Here is an 18,875-nt window from a genome sequence, read left to right as displayed (position 1 = left end):
TTCTCCCACAAAATCTTAAGCTCATCGACTAATGGATGAAGATACACGTCTATATTTTTGACTTTGTAGCGGCCAGGGACGAGTAAGCTAAGGATGAGATGTCCTTTCTTCATAGAGAGCCATGGAGGGATATTGTAGTTGACAAGGACTTTAGGCCACACACTGTAAGAAGTTGAGCGCAGATCGAATGGGTTCATGCCATCCATTGCAAGACCAAGCCGAAGATTACTTGGCTCTCGGGCAAAGCCTGGGAAGGTAGAGTCAATGTGGCTCCATGCGCATGAATCCATTGATATTCGTTGAACTCCATCTGTGGACCTATTCTGTGCATGCCATGTTGTCAAGCTCGCCATGCCGGACATACGAAACACGTGGTTTATGCTGGGGATAAGCAAAAAGTGTCTGAGAACTTTTTGAGGGATGGTTTGCCCTTGCAAGCCCTGTCGATACCTATGAGCACCACACTTTGGATATGTCTCCATAGTCTCGTATTCTCCTCAAAACAGTATGCAATCATTGATACATGTATGGATGCTGTTGTAGTCCATGCCAAGCTTTCGTAAAACATGTCATATATCATCACGAGACTCAGGCATGGTATTTGTAGGTGGTAATATATGATATTTCAATAACCTGAAAAAAATCATAAAACACCTTGAAAAATCACAATTTTTTTTAATAATAGTGCCAAAAAGAAATCAACGAAGCGTACATACAAGGTATTTGAACAACTCAGTCACACTTGCATTGCTCCACCCGTATTTTGCTTGCACAGTTAGGAGTGCAAGCAGTGTCTTCAGATGAGATACTCGACACCCATCATATAATGGTATGGATGCTTCCTCTCTAAGCGGATTAGAAGTCTCGATATCCATGGGAATCAATGCATCGATCATTGCCTCCATCTCAGGCTCCAAGATTGTAGGTAGGTCTGGAAGGCTGCCTGTGTCCTCTGTATTGACGGTATAGATTGGGTAGTGCCTTCCAAGTGGTGGATTGGCTCATGCACTCCATCCATCGCATGCCCACGAACTCTTGTAATTGGCCGCAAAGGGTGCACTCCTCCTTGGGATGAGATGTCACCTCCTTGGATAGAAAATTTGCCAACCACACCCAATCTTCTTGTATATGGTATTCAATTAGTTTGCGAGTACAATGCATGATTGATATTAACTTTTCTTATCATTTGCTAAAAATCTGCAATCGCCTAATCAATGATCTCAGATTGAAACTCGCCGAAGCGTCGTACGTGTTCTATAGACAACCGACGTTTTTGTCTAATTGCCAGCTTGCATTGAGAGCAAGGATATGGGACACGTTGATTAAGATACGCCTTGCGATCTTGAACAACAAGACCTTCATCCTTTTCCATTTTGTCTACGTTACGACAAACATTTTGTTTTTGTTATCATTCTTTTTTTCTTTCTTAAATTGTTCTCCTCTCCTTCCATCTCTCTCTCTTTTTCTCTTTCTTTATTATGTTGTATGTATTTCCTCTCCCTCTCTCTCGTTCCTTCTTCTTTTTTCTCTTCCTCCACCTCTCTCATTTTCTCTAACGATCACAGCTATGACTATGATGAAGACCATGACCACGACCATGACCACGACCACAACCACGACCACGACTACGACTACGACTACGACTACAACTACGACTATGACTACGACTACGACTACGACGGCCATGACCACGACTACGACCATGACTATGACTACGACCAGGACTACGACTAGGACCATGACCACTACCACGACCACGACCACGACCACGACCATGACCACGACCACGACTACAACTACGACTACGACTACGAGTATGACTACAACGACCACGACTATGACCACGACGGCCACGACCACGATTACGACCACGACCACGACCACAACCACGACCATGACCACGACCACAACCACAACCACAACCACGACCATGACCACGACCATGACCATGACCACGACTGCGACTACGACTACGACTACTTATATAGAGATGAAGAGAGAGACAAGAGTTAGGGAGAGAGTAAAGTTAGAGAAGAAGAGGAGAGATGTGAGAGAGGTAGAAATAGAAAGAGAGATAGAGAGAGAAAAGAGATAGGGGGAGAGAGAAGGATTTAGGGAGAGTATAGGAAGAGAGAAAGAGGGAAGATTGAGGGAGAGAGAATGGTTGAGAGAAGAGAGAGGAGAAAGAGAGAGATCCGACTAGAGCATTTGACACCCATAGCCAATACATTGTGGAGAACATAAGCACAAATTGACATTGAACTATGGCAAGAAAGTCCACCACAAAAAAATATTTATAATACTCGAGGTAGGATTTCAAAGTCTTATTGATTTCAATTGGTCATGGATGCCATAATATGGATAGGTTGCACTCACTAAGAATAGAATTGGCGATTCACCTCATCTTCTCTCCATCATCAATAGAATTCCCCTTTACCATTTACAACTCACCCACCTTCTCTCCACACTATTGCACACTACAATCTCTATGAGGGCATGAGATTGGGATCTCCATAGATACCAAAGCATGATCTCTAGCTTGATGGTTGCATATATACTACTACTAGTCATGGAAGAAACCTTAAAATAGTTATTACGCTCAAATATATGCTTGTTAGAGCAAAAATTTGTTCCTAAGACTATTCTAAGGATGAAAGAGGGTTAATGATAAAAGAGTATCCTTCCTTGCAAGTGATTTTATATTATATTTTTTAATTAAAATTGATAGTTGAAGATGAGTTTGCTAAGAGATCTTGTGATGATGCTGTTTTAGTTTTTGCGAAGCATATGAATGATGTTGTTTTAGTTTTTTGTATTTGTCTTTTTAAGAAGAGATCAATTTTTATGGAATATCCAAAGCTATTTTTGGATTTACGTTATGAAAAATGAATGTTTTTCTAACTGATAGGCTGATTGCCTTCGTTGTATACTTCTATAAAAGTTCTTGTGCCCTCATAGGTGGATATTTGGTTACACACTAAACCTCCCCCAAGGTTAGTGGCTAGATCCCTTCACCAAGGGGATAGTTTGAGCGTGGCGGAGGCTAGGACAAGCCCCATGTATGAGAGGTCTCTTTGTAGAAGAACATTATGCTAGGAGGCACAAGTGTGCTAGGGTTTTCTAGCCATATATCCCTTAGGTTTGTTGAGGATCGGCTTAACCCCTATGAGCCTAGGATGAGCTTATTGTAAGGTCTTATTTCCTTTTCTCTCTTTCTCTCTCTCTCTCATTTCCTCTCTCTCCCTCACCCTCACCCTCTCTTTCTCTCTTTCCCTGTTAGGTTTAATGATTTTTCTTGGTTCTTCTATTTCTTTGTATGAGACTTCTTTTTGGCTTACACAACTAAGAAGAGGAAAACTGTTTTCAGCCTCCACCTCTGTGTGTATTCCCCCATTGTGCAAGCGAGAAAGCTACAAGTGAGACTCCTTCCTTCTCTCCCACAATCTTGACACCAATTGAGGGAGGAGGCTACAGATTCTCCAGGACGTTGGAGTCAGCAAAGCAGAGGTGACGAGGGCACGACTAGAGGCCGGAGTAGTCCATCATCTTGGGAGTGGTGGCCACAGGACATATCTGCAGGACTTTGTAAGTTTTTCTTTTCTTTTGCTTGCTTATTTTTTTGCAATATCCTTTGTACTAACAATCATAATTCTAACAGTTAGTATTTTGTTTTCTTTGCAGGACTCCATTACAAATCATGATCCGACCGGCTTTGAGACTCGATATGCAGGGATGCACGGTCTCACTGCATTGATCGACCGATTGTATAGACGTGGCGGCCTTGTAAGTCACTCATTTTTCTTGTCCGTAGTTACCATGTTTAATTAGAATGCATTATTTTATGGTGGACTGATGTGTTTTTGTTTCTTTTTTTGCAAAGCCTATTCAATGCTCCTTTGCAGCGGGACGATCTTTCGGATGGCGAGGATATTGTAGTGGGAGCTCACACTCAACCGCCAAGACCCACGGACTGCTTATTGCTTCAAGCATTTCAAACGAGCTCTAATGGCTATCTCTCACCTAGCCAATGCGTCGTCGATCCTATGAGTGTAGTAAGCTTACCTTGATGCTGATACGAGTTGCCTCCTCTCTCGCACACCACCCTAGTAGCTCCACGATCCTAGATGCGAGCTCAAGCATCCTCAAGCCTCCTCCATCTCCAAGCTCCATCCTCCATAGCCGTGTGTGCAAGAAAAGAGAAGAGAAGAGAAGAGAAGAGAAGAGAAGAAGAGAAGAGGAGATGGTGAAGAGCTTCACCCTCTTGATCCCTCTCTCTCACACACTCAGTCCCTCACACTCTCACACTCCCTCTCTCAAGAGCACACACAAGCAAGAAGATGAGGAGAAGAGAAGAATAAGAGAGTTCTTGTTAGCCAAACACCAAAGAATGAGCTTTCATTCACTTTTTGAACTTTATATATACAAACCCTAAAAACCCCATGGGTGCCCATCCCTTTTTTACATGACCGGCCATTGTGGCAAGGTCCTTTTTCCATTTCCCTCTCTTAGCCTTATGCCTCTAGCCTACACCTATCTAATATTTTACAATTGGCACAAGAGGGAGCTTGGCGCTCTTTTACAAGAGTTTTCCAAGGTTTTTAAGGCGCCTTTCATTTAAAATTGCACTTTTTGCCCCGGCTTAGCTTTGGAGGTTGCCTGCGTGTCTTTGCTCTTTTTCCATGTTTTTTTCTGCTTTTTCATTCCTTTTTCTGCCATCTCGACTTGGTGTTAACATTACCCCCTCCTAGATAGGTGCCAGTCCCATGGCACTTCTGTGTTGTTGTAGGTTGGCAGTCAATTGGCCAAGTGGTGTAAAGGTGAGGGCCACTTGGAGACTCAGGTGCTTGTGGAAGCTGTGAAATGATTTTTGTCAGAGAAGCCAAATGGATATTGCATGGTTGACGGGGGCCTCCAAAGTTGGTGGTTTGTTGCTTTTTGTGATGCCTGAAAGGAGAAGGTGCGATGCTATTCCTAAGGGGAGTGCCTACCTCATTATGTTAGTGAATTGTGCTCATGCTAGTGGAATGGGGAGGTGGGTCTAACCGCAAGCAATCCTGGGTGATGTCCACACTTGAGGATCCCATTTGTGCCAAGGAAGGTGCGGTGTAAGTGGCTTAGGGTGACAGGTCACCATAGGCAAGTGTTACCTCCCTAGGTATGTCATGCCCTTGATGTGCCCTAAGCGTAAAGTGGGGGAGCAAAAGGGCTAGGGGGTTAGGAGTGGAGCCAACCGACCGAAGCCACCGGGCACCCCTAACTTGAGAACCCCTAGGTGCAGTGATCGTGCTTTATGTGGTGGTAAGTGCTTCTGCAAGTGGGCTATGTTGTCCAGTCTCAGTGGAGAGTGTTTTTCGTGCTTTTCCTTTCATGCTATTCTTTTCTTTGCTTTTTTTTTTTGAAGTTACAGTAGTGGAATGACAGCCAGGGCCTAATTCTCTTCATGTGAATGAGTAGTGGAATGACAGCTAGGGCCTAATTCTCTTCATGTGAACAAGGAGGGGAAGGGGGTCGGATGGATTTGCTCAAAAATTGGTAGCCTTGCATGTATCCTTTCAGATTCATGCGGACGTGGAGAGAGGTGGTGGAGAGGAAAGGGTGATTGCATTTAGTAAACTGGATGTCATTCATGTCTTCTAGGAGGGCTAGGCAAAAGGAGGGGAGGAGACTAGCCCTCATCATTAGACGAGCCATGGCACATCTGTCAATGGCGTTAGGGTCGAAGAAGAGGGGAGGCAGGCCGCGCTCTTGTGGAGTCGGGTCCTGCTTAAGTAATAGCGTAAGTAATCTAAGGTAGTTACATGTAGTTACAAAATCTGGATCGGGGCATAAAGAGAAATCTGCAAGGAAGCGCATCATAGAGTCATCTAGGCTTTTTGAGTTAAAGAGATGGGCATGTTCAAAGGATACTACATTGGAGTTATAGATAATGAGAAAGTCGTAACACCCGTGGAGGGTGGCATCAAAATCCACACCTACCCTTCAAGGGTATGCCATGTATGTGAGGTTATTCCTCTTGAAGGGCAGCGTGTTACAAAATGCCATCCAGGCGAGCATACTAATGTCGCATACTCGCCTCCTCCACAGGGGTTGGCTTTTATAGCCCTGTACTGTATGCGGAACTTCAAATACCTTGTTTTGCCAGTAGTCAGCCTCTTCAGTTCCCCAAGAGGTGGGGTCTTCTCTCTCTCTTCTAGCCACTTTTGCCCTAGTCAGCCACCAATCGTGATCACCTCCTCCATCACCTTAAGCGGCAAGTCCCTCCGCAGGCTGTTGGGCAGGAGAAAGCTAAAGGTGAATGGATCCTTTTCTTTTTCTTGTCTCTCCCAAACCACTAGCTCTGTGTGGAATCCAGCTAGGATATCATCAGGGCAAGGTGGGAGGAGTGCAGACGACTGCACGGTTGGCTTGGCCCTTAACTGTGTTGAGAATCAGCAATCACACTCAAACAGCCTCTTTGTATGGAGTCTCAGGGTCAAGGATATGCAGGCTAACTTATCCCATATGCACAATGGTGCCTATTGCAGTTTTCTACTTTCCTATAAAGCATTGTACTTGCTTCCTTTTCTTAATGCAATGATAGTACTCTTTTCTTTTCAGTGAAGTGTCAATGTCATTGTCCACATACACAAGATTGTGTTTATGAGTCCAAGTCTCAATCTTGGAACCTAATTCACTTGTGTAACAAATAGTGTCTTTATCTTCTTCATCATGAGTACACACTTCTTCTTCCATCCTCCATAGCTTCCGCCTTTGCCATGCTCTAGATCCCGCATTTTTCACATGGTATCAGAGCACAGTCGGGCATGGCTCAGCTCGGCTTAGCTCTCCTCCACTCTCTCTCTCTCCCATTTGTCTCTTCATCATTCATTGTTTTTTGCTAGCCAAGAGCAATCGTCCTCCTCCTGTGGACTCAAACATCTACAACATCGTACTGTCGATTGGAGCTTGCACGACTGCATCCTGGATCTCAAAACTGACCTCCTTTGCCAGGGTGACTGACCGCAGCCTGTGTGCCTCGTGAATTCACTGGATCTCAAAACTGACCGCAGCCTGTGTGTCCCGTGAATTCACTGCTTGCACCACTCACAGCATGGGCAGTGGTCTCTCCAAGAGTCAATCACCAGGGATTCCAGCTATATGGCCTTTCGCATATTGCATCACACCATCAATATCTCCTACTCAGGCCTATTTCTGAACAGATTTTAGATGGATCGTCTGAACTGCAACACCTAAGTTCTCCCTTTGTCCTCGTCTTCTCTTCTGCTTCCAAGAGAGCAGCTACCTGTCCTTCTCAGAAGATGAGAAAATCTGCCTGGATTGAAGGTCTCTCCTCGATCCTCCATTCCACCATATCAACCGGCTACACATCGTGTGCATCTATAGGACTTGTTTCAAAAGCGGGTTTCCTCAGCTTACGATGAGCTGCTAACAGGAGTGCATCATTTGACAATTTTGTCTACTGCCCCTCAATATTGAAGCTCAGAAAAGAGAGTTTGCATCATTTCCAACAACATTGGTTTCAGGGTGAGCCTGTCATAGTGACAGATGTACTCGACAAGACCAAAGGCCTGAGCTGGGAACCTATGGTGATGTGGTGGGCCTTCAGAGAACAAACCAAGGAAAAATTTGTTGAAGAAAGCTGCTTATGTGGCTACACAGCTGACAGGAAATCAGCGCCAGAGTGATTGATAAATCTAATTTTGAAGCCTTCAACAATCATTTCACTTCGGGCTTGTGATCTGCAGTGGCTCGATTGATACTCAGTTCCCTTGATGGTCATATCTATGCACATATAATTGCCTATATACAGAGTAGAAGTGATGAAGGTTCCTGTGCTGCAGGGCCTCGACCTTAGTCACACCAAGGTTTCAAACATTGATGCTCCATTGCACTCTGGTTCAAAGACATTTGTGAGGCTTCGCAGCAGGAAGAACGTTGAAATAGTAGCAGATGAGCTTCTGGATGAGGACCTTGTCAGCACACCCACATTTGGAGCAAGGACACTAGCTAGGCTAAGGCTGTCTGTTGAAAAAAAACAGGCGCCAGATTTAGAGGCTGGTGACCAGGTGGCTCTAGGAGACGATGTGGATATGATGAGTGAGCGCAGACGCTCCTTGTTTGAACCTCTGGGTCCCAAGAGGGGTCGTGAGAGGTCGCCAGAGAGTCTGTTACCACCTCCAGATCTTGAAGCAGCTTCATACCCTCATGGGTGGGTTTCTGGAAAGAAAAGGAAACTTGTGAATGTAGATGTTGTTGAGAGTATGAGGCGTATTGTAGTTCATGAGAAGCATCTCAAGGATCAGGAGATTGAAGGGTTGGACATGGACATGGACATGAAGACTACCAATGCAATCAAAGACCAAGAGGACCAAGAAGAAGAAGAAGACCTACATCAAGATGAAGAAGGACAAGAAGATTTGTTATGCTCATAATGCCATACATAAAAAGACTGAAAACCACAAGGGCCTACCGGTCCTTGATCCATCAATTTTTTACTGACTTCTTTAGCCTTGTAATGTCTTGCCCTAATGCTTCCTGCCATAAGCTTTGTAAACTCCTTATGTAACTTGGCATTATAGTCCCTGTACACTTTGTGAGGCCCCTGTTACAGCCTCTGGATGTCCACCATGTTTATGGTACCCACACTTAGCTTTTTCTGCGACAGCCTCTGGTGTTTTGCCATGTTTGTGGTATGCCCACACTTTGCAGGTGGTTCTCATTACAGCCTCTACACACTTTGTGCCTTTTCTAGTTGTGATTGAGGAGGGGTGTTGAGAATCAGCAATCACACTCAAACAGCCTCTTTGTATGGAGTCTCAGGGTCAAGGATATGCAGGCTAACTTATCCCATATGCACAATGGTGCCTACTGCAGTTTTCTACTTTCCTATAAAGCATTGTACTTGCTTCCTTTTCTTAATGCAATGATAGTACTCTTTTCTTTTCAGTGAAGTGTCAATGTCATTGTCCACATACACAAGATTGTGTTTATGAGTCCAAGTCTCAATCTTGGAACCTAATTCACTTGTGTAACAAACAGTGTCTTTATCTTCTTCATCATGAGTACACACTTCTTCTTCCATCCTCCATAGCTTCCGCCTTTGCCATGCTCTAGATCCCGCATTTTTCACAAACTGCTTCTCCTGGCTTCTTCGACTAACTTCTTGCGTCTCTCTTTAAGTGCGGCTTGTCTCTCCGCAAATGGGTCCTCCTGTTGTTGCTCTTGAGACTGCAGCGAGGGGGGTTGTGGAATCACATCCTCTCTGAATCTACCCATGTCGAATTCGAGTTGTGCTTTCTCCCCCTGCCGGTCTCCTTGCTATGCTCCCTCTTCAAATCCTATGGCATCTATTTCATGGGGGGTTAAGCCGGTCAGCAGTAGGTATTTCATTTGCTCTTCCAGGCTCAGTCTAATCTTTGCAGGTTGGGGTGGCATCTACAGTCCTGCATGCAAGGCTCTGCGTGCAATGTTAAGCTTCTTTTGTGCCACCTCCAATGATTCTCCCTCCTCTGGGCGGGTGATGTCCATGATTGTGTTGAGGAAGGTCTTTTGTTGGGCACGGAAGGCCACCTGGGTGGCTTCTGCCTTGTTCTCTGTGATGATCTTCTCTTTTTCCACCAGAGCAAGGCGCCTTGCCAATGTCTTCACCCTTCTTTTATTCTGTGTGGCTCACTCCTCTGCTCTCTTGTTCATTTCTTCTAGGCTCTCTCCTTGCCTTAGAGCCAGGGTCATGAGCCTTTGTTCTTGGTCTTCCCGTTCTCTGACCAGTTTCTCCTGTTCTTCTTTTTTGGAGTTCAGCTGATCGATCAGGTACTCGATATCGTTCTGATGCTGCTCCATGTTTTGTTTTCTTTCCTCGTCCCTGGCATTGAGCTCAGCCATAAGCGCTTCAACTTTGGCGGTTTTTGCAATGAGCTCCTCATACTGCATGATCAGGAGCTTGTGTTCTCTCTGCATTTTCACAAGTTCCTGTGTTTCATTGTCTAGTAGCTGCCTCCAGTGCTCTTCCCTATCATCATTAGCCTTCACTTCTTGCTTGAGATCCGAGATCTCCCTTTGTTGCATGGCTATCATTCTAGTTTTGCCGAGTTGGAAGGCAGCTACTACTGACCCCTTTTCAGCCGCCAACTCAGCCACAGGTATCTTTCATTCCTCCTTAGCTTTCTCCAATTGGGAGAGTGGCTCGGTGACGCACTCATCATATTTAGCTGATGGCATTATCGTTGTGTGGATTGATGATGTCGAGGCTTCCACCTTCTATCGTTTAGGGTGTTGCCTTGATTCTGCATCAGTGGCTGGCCTCTTTTGCCCTGTGGCCGTAGTTTCGGTGCTTTGTCCCTGGGCCATTTCTTTGTTGATGAAGTATTGCATCCATGCCACGAAATTCGAAACATCAGCACTGGGCGGGATGCTGGGGGTGATGGTGGTTGGTTCGGTGGAAGGCACCATGAGGGGAGGAATCAGGTGAATTGGGGCTTTGCCCTTGCCCTCAATGACAGCGCGGCATGATTTCCCCACGATTTTCGGCACCTATGTGCTAGAACCAGGCCCTTCTTCTCTTTGAGGGCTCAGATTTCCCAATTCATCTGCCCTGCTTTGTTGTTTGATAGATCGGCGTGTAGCCTCAGCCAGGTCTTCTTCCTCCTTTCTTCTTAGTTCTTCTTCTTCCTCAGTGGCTTTTCTTTGCCTTTCCGCTTCTGTTTTTTGGTGTTCTTCCTCCTTTTTGTCTTTTTCTTTCTTTTCCTTCTTTTTTCTCTCCTCAACCTCTTGTTTTGACGCCTTCTTTGCCTTCTATAATTCCTCATTTTCCTTTTCTTCTTCCTATTTCTTCTTCTTCTCCCTCTCCTTGGCCATTCTTTTTCTTCCTTTTTCTTCTTGGGTTTCTTGGTCGTCTTCTTGCTTTTCTGTTCTTCCCCTTCTTCCTCGGTCTCGATTCTGTCGTTGGAGCCTTCTTTGTCCTGGTGAGGGGGCGACCTATCCGGCGTTTCTCATTCTCCTTCTTCTGCATTCTATGTCTCCTTTACTGCCTCCTAGATGAGTGCAGTCAAAATGCTTTCATAGCCAATAAATGAGGCCTTGGACAAGTCCTTCTTCCTTTCTGTGGCCTTGGAAGCTGGAGACTCTCCACCTGCTGGTGTACTTCCCAAAGCCAGTGCTTTAGCCGCCTGGTCGATGGTTTTACAGACATACCCATTCCACTCGACTTCATCTAAGGTGTGGGCCGCTACATTCTCCAGCACAGGCACGCTGATTTGATGCATTAAGGCATTGTACACTAGCTTTGCTTGTAGCCTAGCTTCAACGTCAGGGATGTCGTGGATGCTGATACCATCATTAGTTAGCACCTCCTCTCTTTTCATTTTCAGCATGGTGTAGACATCCCTTTTCTGTTTTTTCTCTATCTTTGGTTCCAATCCCAACGCCTTCTCCACCAAGGCTGGGTTCAAGTGCACCTGTACCTGTTTAGCATTTTCTTCCCTTCCCATCGTCACACGGTGCCGCACTCCTGGTCGGGATCGTATGTCCTGAGAAACTCCACACACTTCGTGTGGTCAAGCTCTTGTGCAAATTTCTCCAGGTACTTGGTGAGGTTGCACTGCTCGACGACTCTCTTGGCTGCTTCCTCCTTCGACACTACTTGTTCGATGTTCCAGATGGTTCGAAACTTCAATTGATTGTAGGCGTAGTTTTCTAGGGATATGCCATACTGCGCTCTTTCCTCCTCCATGAACGGGAGTCGATGGGCACGGTCTTGTTGCAACATTTTATGTTCCTATCATAAACCGTAATTTTCATTAGTGCTTTCCACATAGTAATTTGCTGATTGGCTGAAAAAGAAAAACTCTATGCTTTTTTAATGAATTCATTAAGAACCAATGTAGATTTTCCTTTTCAAACTTTGACCTTTTGCCCTTTACTTCAAAGTTTCCATGCCCTTTTTCCTACCCCATCCATTTTTCATAATATATGTTTATGTGTTTCACTAATTTTGATTTGATTGGCCTGCTTTGATTCACCTTACCCCCTCCCCTTCCAGCTTGAGAAGAATCCTTCCTAGGATTTAGGGTCAGAAGGGCAAGGGCATTCGGCATGGTGGTGTAGGAGTTACTTGTGAAGGAGCCAATCATAGAACTGGGGGTTGTATTCTAAGTGAGCTTCGCGGTCCAGATCAAAGGGTTGAATCCCCACTTGCATGATGTATGTGAGAACATCTGTTAGGAAGTCACCAGAGTTGACACGGCTAGAAATGTGTAACTCTTCCTCAGTCAACAACAAGCGGTCGAGGTAGGGGTGTCCTTTGATGTGTTCTTCAATGGGTCAGCCCCAAAGAGTGGTTAACACTCTATACGAGGTTGGCATGACATATGTGGGGTCGTATTCTACTATTTTGATAGCACGGCGCTGCTCAGCATGGTCATTATGCGGCACCCTTCAACTTCCCATTGCAGCCTAAGAGTGTACCAATGCCTCAAGAACGGGGAGTCAGTATCAGCAAGCTTTGATAACGCTGTGATTTCTTGATCAGTGATAGCAGAAGTGGTTCGATGATCGTATGACGTGATGAAGCACTATTTGATGGCTTGCTCCTTGCAGATCTCACTGTTGAGTAATTCAGCAGCAGCGAAGCAAGAAGTTTTTGCGAATGCGAATTCAAAGGTCTCCCAGGAGCATGGCATCGTTTTAACTTCAGTTGCAAAGGGTTCCTCCAATAGTCCTAAGTCCAAGCGGTTGTAGCTTAGTGCTAGCGATATGAAGGTGGTGTCTAGTCGTTTAATGCATTCCACCACGTCATCCCCGATGTCCTCAGCGAGATCAGCGGCCAATGCTAAAAAGGATTTCCATTCATAGGAGGGCGTAAGGCCGATGGGTGGTCGAGGTTTTCTAGAACTAGAGACTGTGACAACAAAGAGTTGCAGTTGGGAGTATTCTTGAGTCTGCGGTTGGGTTGCTTGGATTATGGGTGGATTAGGGGCAGCCACGACAGGCGGACTACTGCATTCAGGTTGGATTTGGGGAGTCGGATTGACTTGGTCGGGTGATGACTCTTGTGACGGAGTCTGTTGTTTGGGCCGATAGGCTTGTGTGACTCTCTTGGGTTTAGGCATGGATGAGTCGGATGGCTATGGTTTTGGAGAGCACTACGGCTTATGGTTTGGAGGGTTTATGGAACTTGGGTTGATCAAGCTTGAGGGCAGCCTATAAGTAGTGCCTTTGGCCGTATAGGCCTTAGGGATCAACAGCCAGGTGTTGCCCACGTAGTAGCCTTGCGCATGCAAGAGGGCTTTAGGGACCCATCTTTGCTTGATCATGCAGCGCTTTCTATGACTGCATCTTGGCCTCCTAGGTTTAGAGTTTTTGGTTTTATGAGGATAGGAGAGTCGACTCCTAGGCGGCACTTGCGGCTGCTTAGGCTGCCATTGAAATCTAGGCTGTTGGGCCCTTAGGTTTTGTTGTTGTGGGCTGTGATTCATGAAATCTAGGAGGTGGCGGCCGCGCACTACCCCCCTCCTTGGACTTGGTTACGGATATTTCTATCGGTGGCATTGCGGACAGTGATGAGGTCGTGCAGCCCTTGTTGAAAGCTGTGACAATGTGAACGTTGCCTATTGCGAGGTGGATGCGCTGCGACTCATAATCAACATTGCAGTGAGTCTGCTTTTTGAAAGTTTGCCCCAGCAGCGATTCCGTGCCTGCGTTTTTAGCATTTGGAAACACGTAAAAAATCATTGGGACAGCCTTAAACTCGATAGAAACGGTGGCTCTGCACTTGCCGAGAAGTGAGTAGGAATGGGTCCCATATGGGCTTAGTTTCACATTAGTGGGTTGAAGTGGTGGTCTACCAATTTGATACCAATGATCGTGAGTTAAGACATTGAAGCCTGTTCCCTCATCGATCAAAGCATTGAAAGCGCATGTTTTTTTTGTAGTGACTGTAATACAGAGATACGTGGGCTCTACTGATTCCTCATCCTCATCATCAATCTCAATGATTGTGGTCACTCGTATCTTGACAGGAGATTCTAACATCGGGGGCTCGTGCAAAGGATGGGTGGGAGGGTAGTACTTCTTAACACGACTGCCATTGAAGAAGCCTATGCCCTCACCATCTAAGATTTCGAGCTTGACATTGCCTATGCGGCTGATCGCACGAAGGTCCCAATTCGCAAGGATCAAATGGAATTAACCCCAGTTATTTCTCAACAACCCTTCAAAAAGTGGGGAATTGATCAGCCTATGCCCTCACCGTCTAAGATTTCGAGCTTGACATTGCCTATGCGGCTGATCGCACGAGCTTGACATTGCCTATGCCGTCACAGTGCTTGACGAATCGTGCTGCGTTGCGAAAAACCGTGGGCCACCATAGTTGAGAGTGCAACACTTTTCATGCTATCGTGTCTCCGCTAAAGTGCCCTCCGGCAATGCCGCCGTGCGCTTCTGAGAGCACATCGTGCATCTCATATTTGCATACGTATCTGCACAACAATCTGTCTTGCCCCAGCCTATAGAGTTGGCCTGAAATCAGCTTCTGATAGGTCTGGATCTTAAGGATTAATCGCCTAAGTCAGGCTTTTTCTATTGGTCGGTCAGGCAGTCTGTGCTCAAGCACTTGGACTATGTCATCTGCCCAATACGGCGTTAGATCAGCCTTAAATAGATCTCTCTCACTGGAAAGGTTAAACAGATGGGCGTCGGGCAGTTCATCAATAACACCTTGTCCAAGGGCTTCTCCGGTGGGAATGCGCGACATGTGATCAGCCATGTAATGCTGTTTTCCCTTCCGTACCACTATGGAGAAGTCAAACTCTAAAAGTAGAAGGAGCCATCAAGCTATGCATCCTGTAGCACAAGGTTTGTTTACTAGATAGAGCAAGGCTTGATGGTCCACAAAGAAGGTAAAGGGCGTGGCCAAAAGGTAATGCCGGAATTTCTTCACTACGAATACCATGGCTAATCCGTCTCTTTGCGTCGTTGAGTAATTCATTTCCATCTCAGTGAGTTGCCTACTAGCAAAGCTCACTAGATAGTCTAAATTGTGTTCGCTAGGTTGGCACAACACTGCTCCCACGGAAAACTTAGAAGCATTGATGTGCACGTAAAAGGTAGTGGTCCAATTTGGGGCTCGTAGGATTGGTGCTCTAGTTAGAGCCTTCTTCAATTCTTCATATGCCCGCTGGCATGCTTCAGTCCATTTGAATACAATAAGTAGCTTGTACAAGGGTCTAACGATCAACGCATAATTCAGTACAAACCGTCGATAGTATCCAGTATGGCCTAGGAAGCATTGAACTCCCTTGTAGTTGGTTGGGGGTGGAAGGTCAACAATGACCCTAACCTTCGAGAAGTCAGTGGAAATGCCATTCTTCGACACCACATACCCTAGGATGCATCCATGCTTCACCCAAAACTGGCACTTTAAGGGGTTCAAGGAGAGACGATACAAACAACACCACTTGAAAACTGCTCGGAGTTTGTCTAAGTGTTTGATCCAGGTTGAGTGGACACAGAGGTCACCGACAAAGACTTCTAACTCCTTGCGAAGCATGTCCTTAAAGATGGTGCACATGAGGCGTTGGAAAGTGGCAGGGGCATTAGTCAACCCGAAGGGCATGACCATGTAAGCAAAGATGCCCCACTCAGTGGCGAAGGCAATCTTATGCATGTCAGCAGGATGCACTTGCACCTAGTTGTACCCTGAGAAGCCGTCTAGAAAATTGTAGGCTTCCTTGCCTGCCACTCTCTCAAGCATGTGCTCGATGTATGGCAACGGATAGTTGTCCCTCTTGGTGGCAGTGTTTGCCTTCTTGTAATTGATGCACACTCGGATTTTTCCATTCTTCTTCATCACGATGACTATGGGAGATACCCAGTCTATGTGCTCAATTTCATAAATGAATCCTGCTCTCATCAGCTTATCAATCTCTTCCTTGACCGCATGAGCATGTTTTGGATTCATAGGGTATGGTCGCTACTTGACCGGCATTGCGTCCGGCGTCATGGGTATATTGTGAGTCACGACACTCAAATCTACCCCCTTAAGCTCTTCTAAGGACCAGGCGAACACGTCTATGTACTCTCACAAGAGAGCGACAAGACTCGTTTCTTCTTCATTAGTCAAATCATCGGCAATGAAGACTGGTCGGGGTGTTTCCCCTTCTTGGGCTAGGTCCACTTCCTTGACCCTAGCCGGTCCCTCGATTGGTTCGCTTGTCTGTGCTTGACGTTTGGCACCTAACAAAACTACCACCCTATCCCCTTTTTTGAATTTTGTAAATCGTTTAGGGAGGTCCTGCGGTTTTCGTTGCTCTTCTGTTTGAGTATCCCTAGGTTGTTTTTCCTTTTCCTGTCTTAATTGTCTGCGCCTCATGTGGACAGGTAGGTCCCCCTTGGTGCATCTGGTTGTGGGCGGCCTAGGGATCTCTGGATCACTATCCGAACTAACCTGCAATTCAGAGTCGAACCCTCCGTCTTCGCTAGAAGAGGTGGTCTCCCTTGGTGGGCACAGTTCAGATGGTGATTCAGTCCTAAATACTGATTTCCTTCCTGGCTAGGCTAGTCCTGCTTGCTCAAGGTCTATGGCTCCTGCGTGTTCCAACAAGGTGTGATCACATTCCACGCGCATGACTCCTCCTCCATCTTGAAGATACTCCTTTCCTGTGGCTTGGAGTCTGCTCGTATTTGCTCTATTTCTTGTCCTTCAGTGTCGTATTCCAGAGTATCTACCTCACCTTCACTTTCATCATTGAAGGATTGGAAGTCTTTGTATTCGTCGTCGGAATTCTCATCATCAGATTGCTCATCATCTCCTAGGGATTGGTATCTCTCTGGTCGTTGGTCAGGAACCAGGGCCCAGTTATACATGAGGTTCAAGTCAAACACTTTGATCCATTGCCATTTGGATTCATCCAAGAGATCCTGGAGTGGTTTGAAATTTGCAGCTGGATTGCCAGCTAGCTTGTCCGTTAGGTATTCCAGTATCTTCTGGAGTTCCCTTTTGTTGGTTGGGACTTGGGAGCTGACGGGCTTCGGTTTTCCCCAAAGATTTCCTGTCATCATGCAGACTGGTACGAAGGGTGTGTCGTTAGTCTTGCCGATCGTTCTGATGACTTGCTCTTATGCCTCGTGATCAGAGAATGGCAGGTCGATTGTAGCAAGGACATGCATCCAATCTCGCTCGTCCTCTGGGCATGGGATATACTTGGTCAAGGGCCCATAGGACTTCTTGACCTGAGCATTACCCTTGAGCATAGCAGAGATGGCATCTAAGTCGACTGGTGAGGTCTTCCATGCGTCCATCTCTACTCTCACAGCATCTGTCCTATTGCCAAGGAAGATCAAGCCGTTACCCCAATCTTCGATGACTCTAGCATTGTGCATCTAGGGGCGGCCTAATAGGATGTTGTAGTCCAGTTCTTCATGACTATAAAGTCAACGGAGGACTAGATACATGCAATCTTCACTGGCCAATTCTTAAGCACCCCGAATGGCTTGACTCTCATACCGTTTGCTAGTGTGACATTAAACCTAGCAGTCTCAACAAGTGGGTTTCCCCAAGTCTGAAGCACTGCGTGGCTAAGCACACTAACCCCAGCCCCCGTATCCACGATTCTCTTCCTCATTGTATCGCCTAGGGCTGAAATGGGTAAGATCGCATGCATCTCGGAATCTTCCAAGAAGGCATTGACCTGCAAGGATTTAGGCATAGAGTGCAGTGTCAAACTCGGTATTTGCATCTCTGCATCGTGGTCATGAAGGTCTGCCGTGACCTGCTCTTGTGACCCTTCAACCCACTGCTTAAGTTCTTGTCATAGGGTGGGATGCTGCCTAAGCAGATCTCCCAGGCTAAGTGTTACAGGAATAGTCACCAACGTGGTTAAGAGGTAGTTGGGTGTTCATCTCTCCCCTAACCTGAATTGTCCTGACCAGTGGCCGTGAATGAACCACGTCCCTGTAGCAGCACCAAGGCTTGGCCTTAGCGGCACCGTTTGTGGTGCAGTTGCTTCTCTTGACTTTGGTTGTGGGGGCAAGGTTGGCATACTTATGCTAGAGAGATCATCGATCCCGTCCTTTATGATGGGCTCAGTGTCTTTTAGATGCTCTTGGGCTTCCTTCACCCATTCCTTCACCTTTTCTATGGCCTCTAATTGTCGCTTCAGATGCAGGTACTCCCCTACCTTAGCGCTTTCCTTTTTGGCCGTCTTAGGAGAGCTGACGTCTCTGATTCTGTGTCAGAGACCTTCTTTCCAGTGGGACAGAGTTGTAGGACTCTCCATTTTTAGTGCGATTTTAGCTTCCGACTTCCTCCTCCATCATCTACGGCTCTTCTTCCCTATCGAGGCTGCATCGAGATTGCTAGGTCCTGGCAGAGAGATGCCGGCCTGCTTTGTTTGGGCACGGGTCATGATCCGCAATGGGATAGGCGTGGCCTCCCCATCGTGGTTCTCGATACCAAATAGTCCCAATGGGACAGATGGCTTGTTGGCTGAGCTAGATGATGGCTTTCGCCTTGGGCAATCAACGAAGAGATGGGTGATTCCGCACTCAGCACACCTTTGGTCAGCCTTGTCTCTGTTTTGCTGCTCCCTTTCAGGGCAGCGTGATGAGACATGACCTGGGTGACCACAAGTTCAACAAGTGATTGGATCCTGCGTCTTTCCTCATAGGCCTTTACCTTGTCCTCTTCCTAACGCCATCACCGGTACGGGACGATAATCCATGAGGACAGTGTTTCCCTCATCATCATGCGAGACGTAAGGGCATATGTAAGCTTCTTCTTCATTTGGTTCTTCCACATAGTGGACAGGAGCGTCACTCGATGGATGGTTACGTAAGGACCAGGTGGTCTAGGAATGCCTGTAGGGTTTATTTCCATCCTA

The 18,875-nt window shown here is 46.3% G+C and overlaps 1 protein-coding gene across 1 annotated transcript; it reads left to right on the top strand.

The window, feature by feature from the left end:
- The first annotated feature begins 7,725 nt into the window (after positions 1–7,725).
- On the top strand, positions 7,726–8,432 carry LOC148034233 (uncharacterized). Its single transcript, XM_087680463.1, has one exon. The coding sequence runs from the start codon at positions 7,821–7,823 to the stop codon at positions 8,430–8,432; it is 612 nt and encodes a 203-aa protein (XP_087536589.1). The 5' UTR covers positions 7,726–7,820.
- Positions 8,433–18,875: the final 10,443 nt, after the last annotated feature.

Source organism: Lygodium microphyllum, chromosome 6 (assembly GCF_053477565.2).
Source record: "Lygodium microphyllum isolate KBCC chromosome 6, Lygodium_microphyllum_v1.1.10, whole genome shotgun sequence".
Classification (NCBI taxonomy): domain Eukaryota; kingdom Viridiplantae; phylum Streptophyta; class Polypodiopsida; order Schizaeales; family Lygodiaceae; genus Lygodium; species Lygodium microphyllum.
This window is presented reverse-complemented; position numbering and strand designations above follow the sequence as displayed.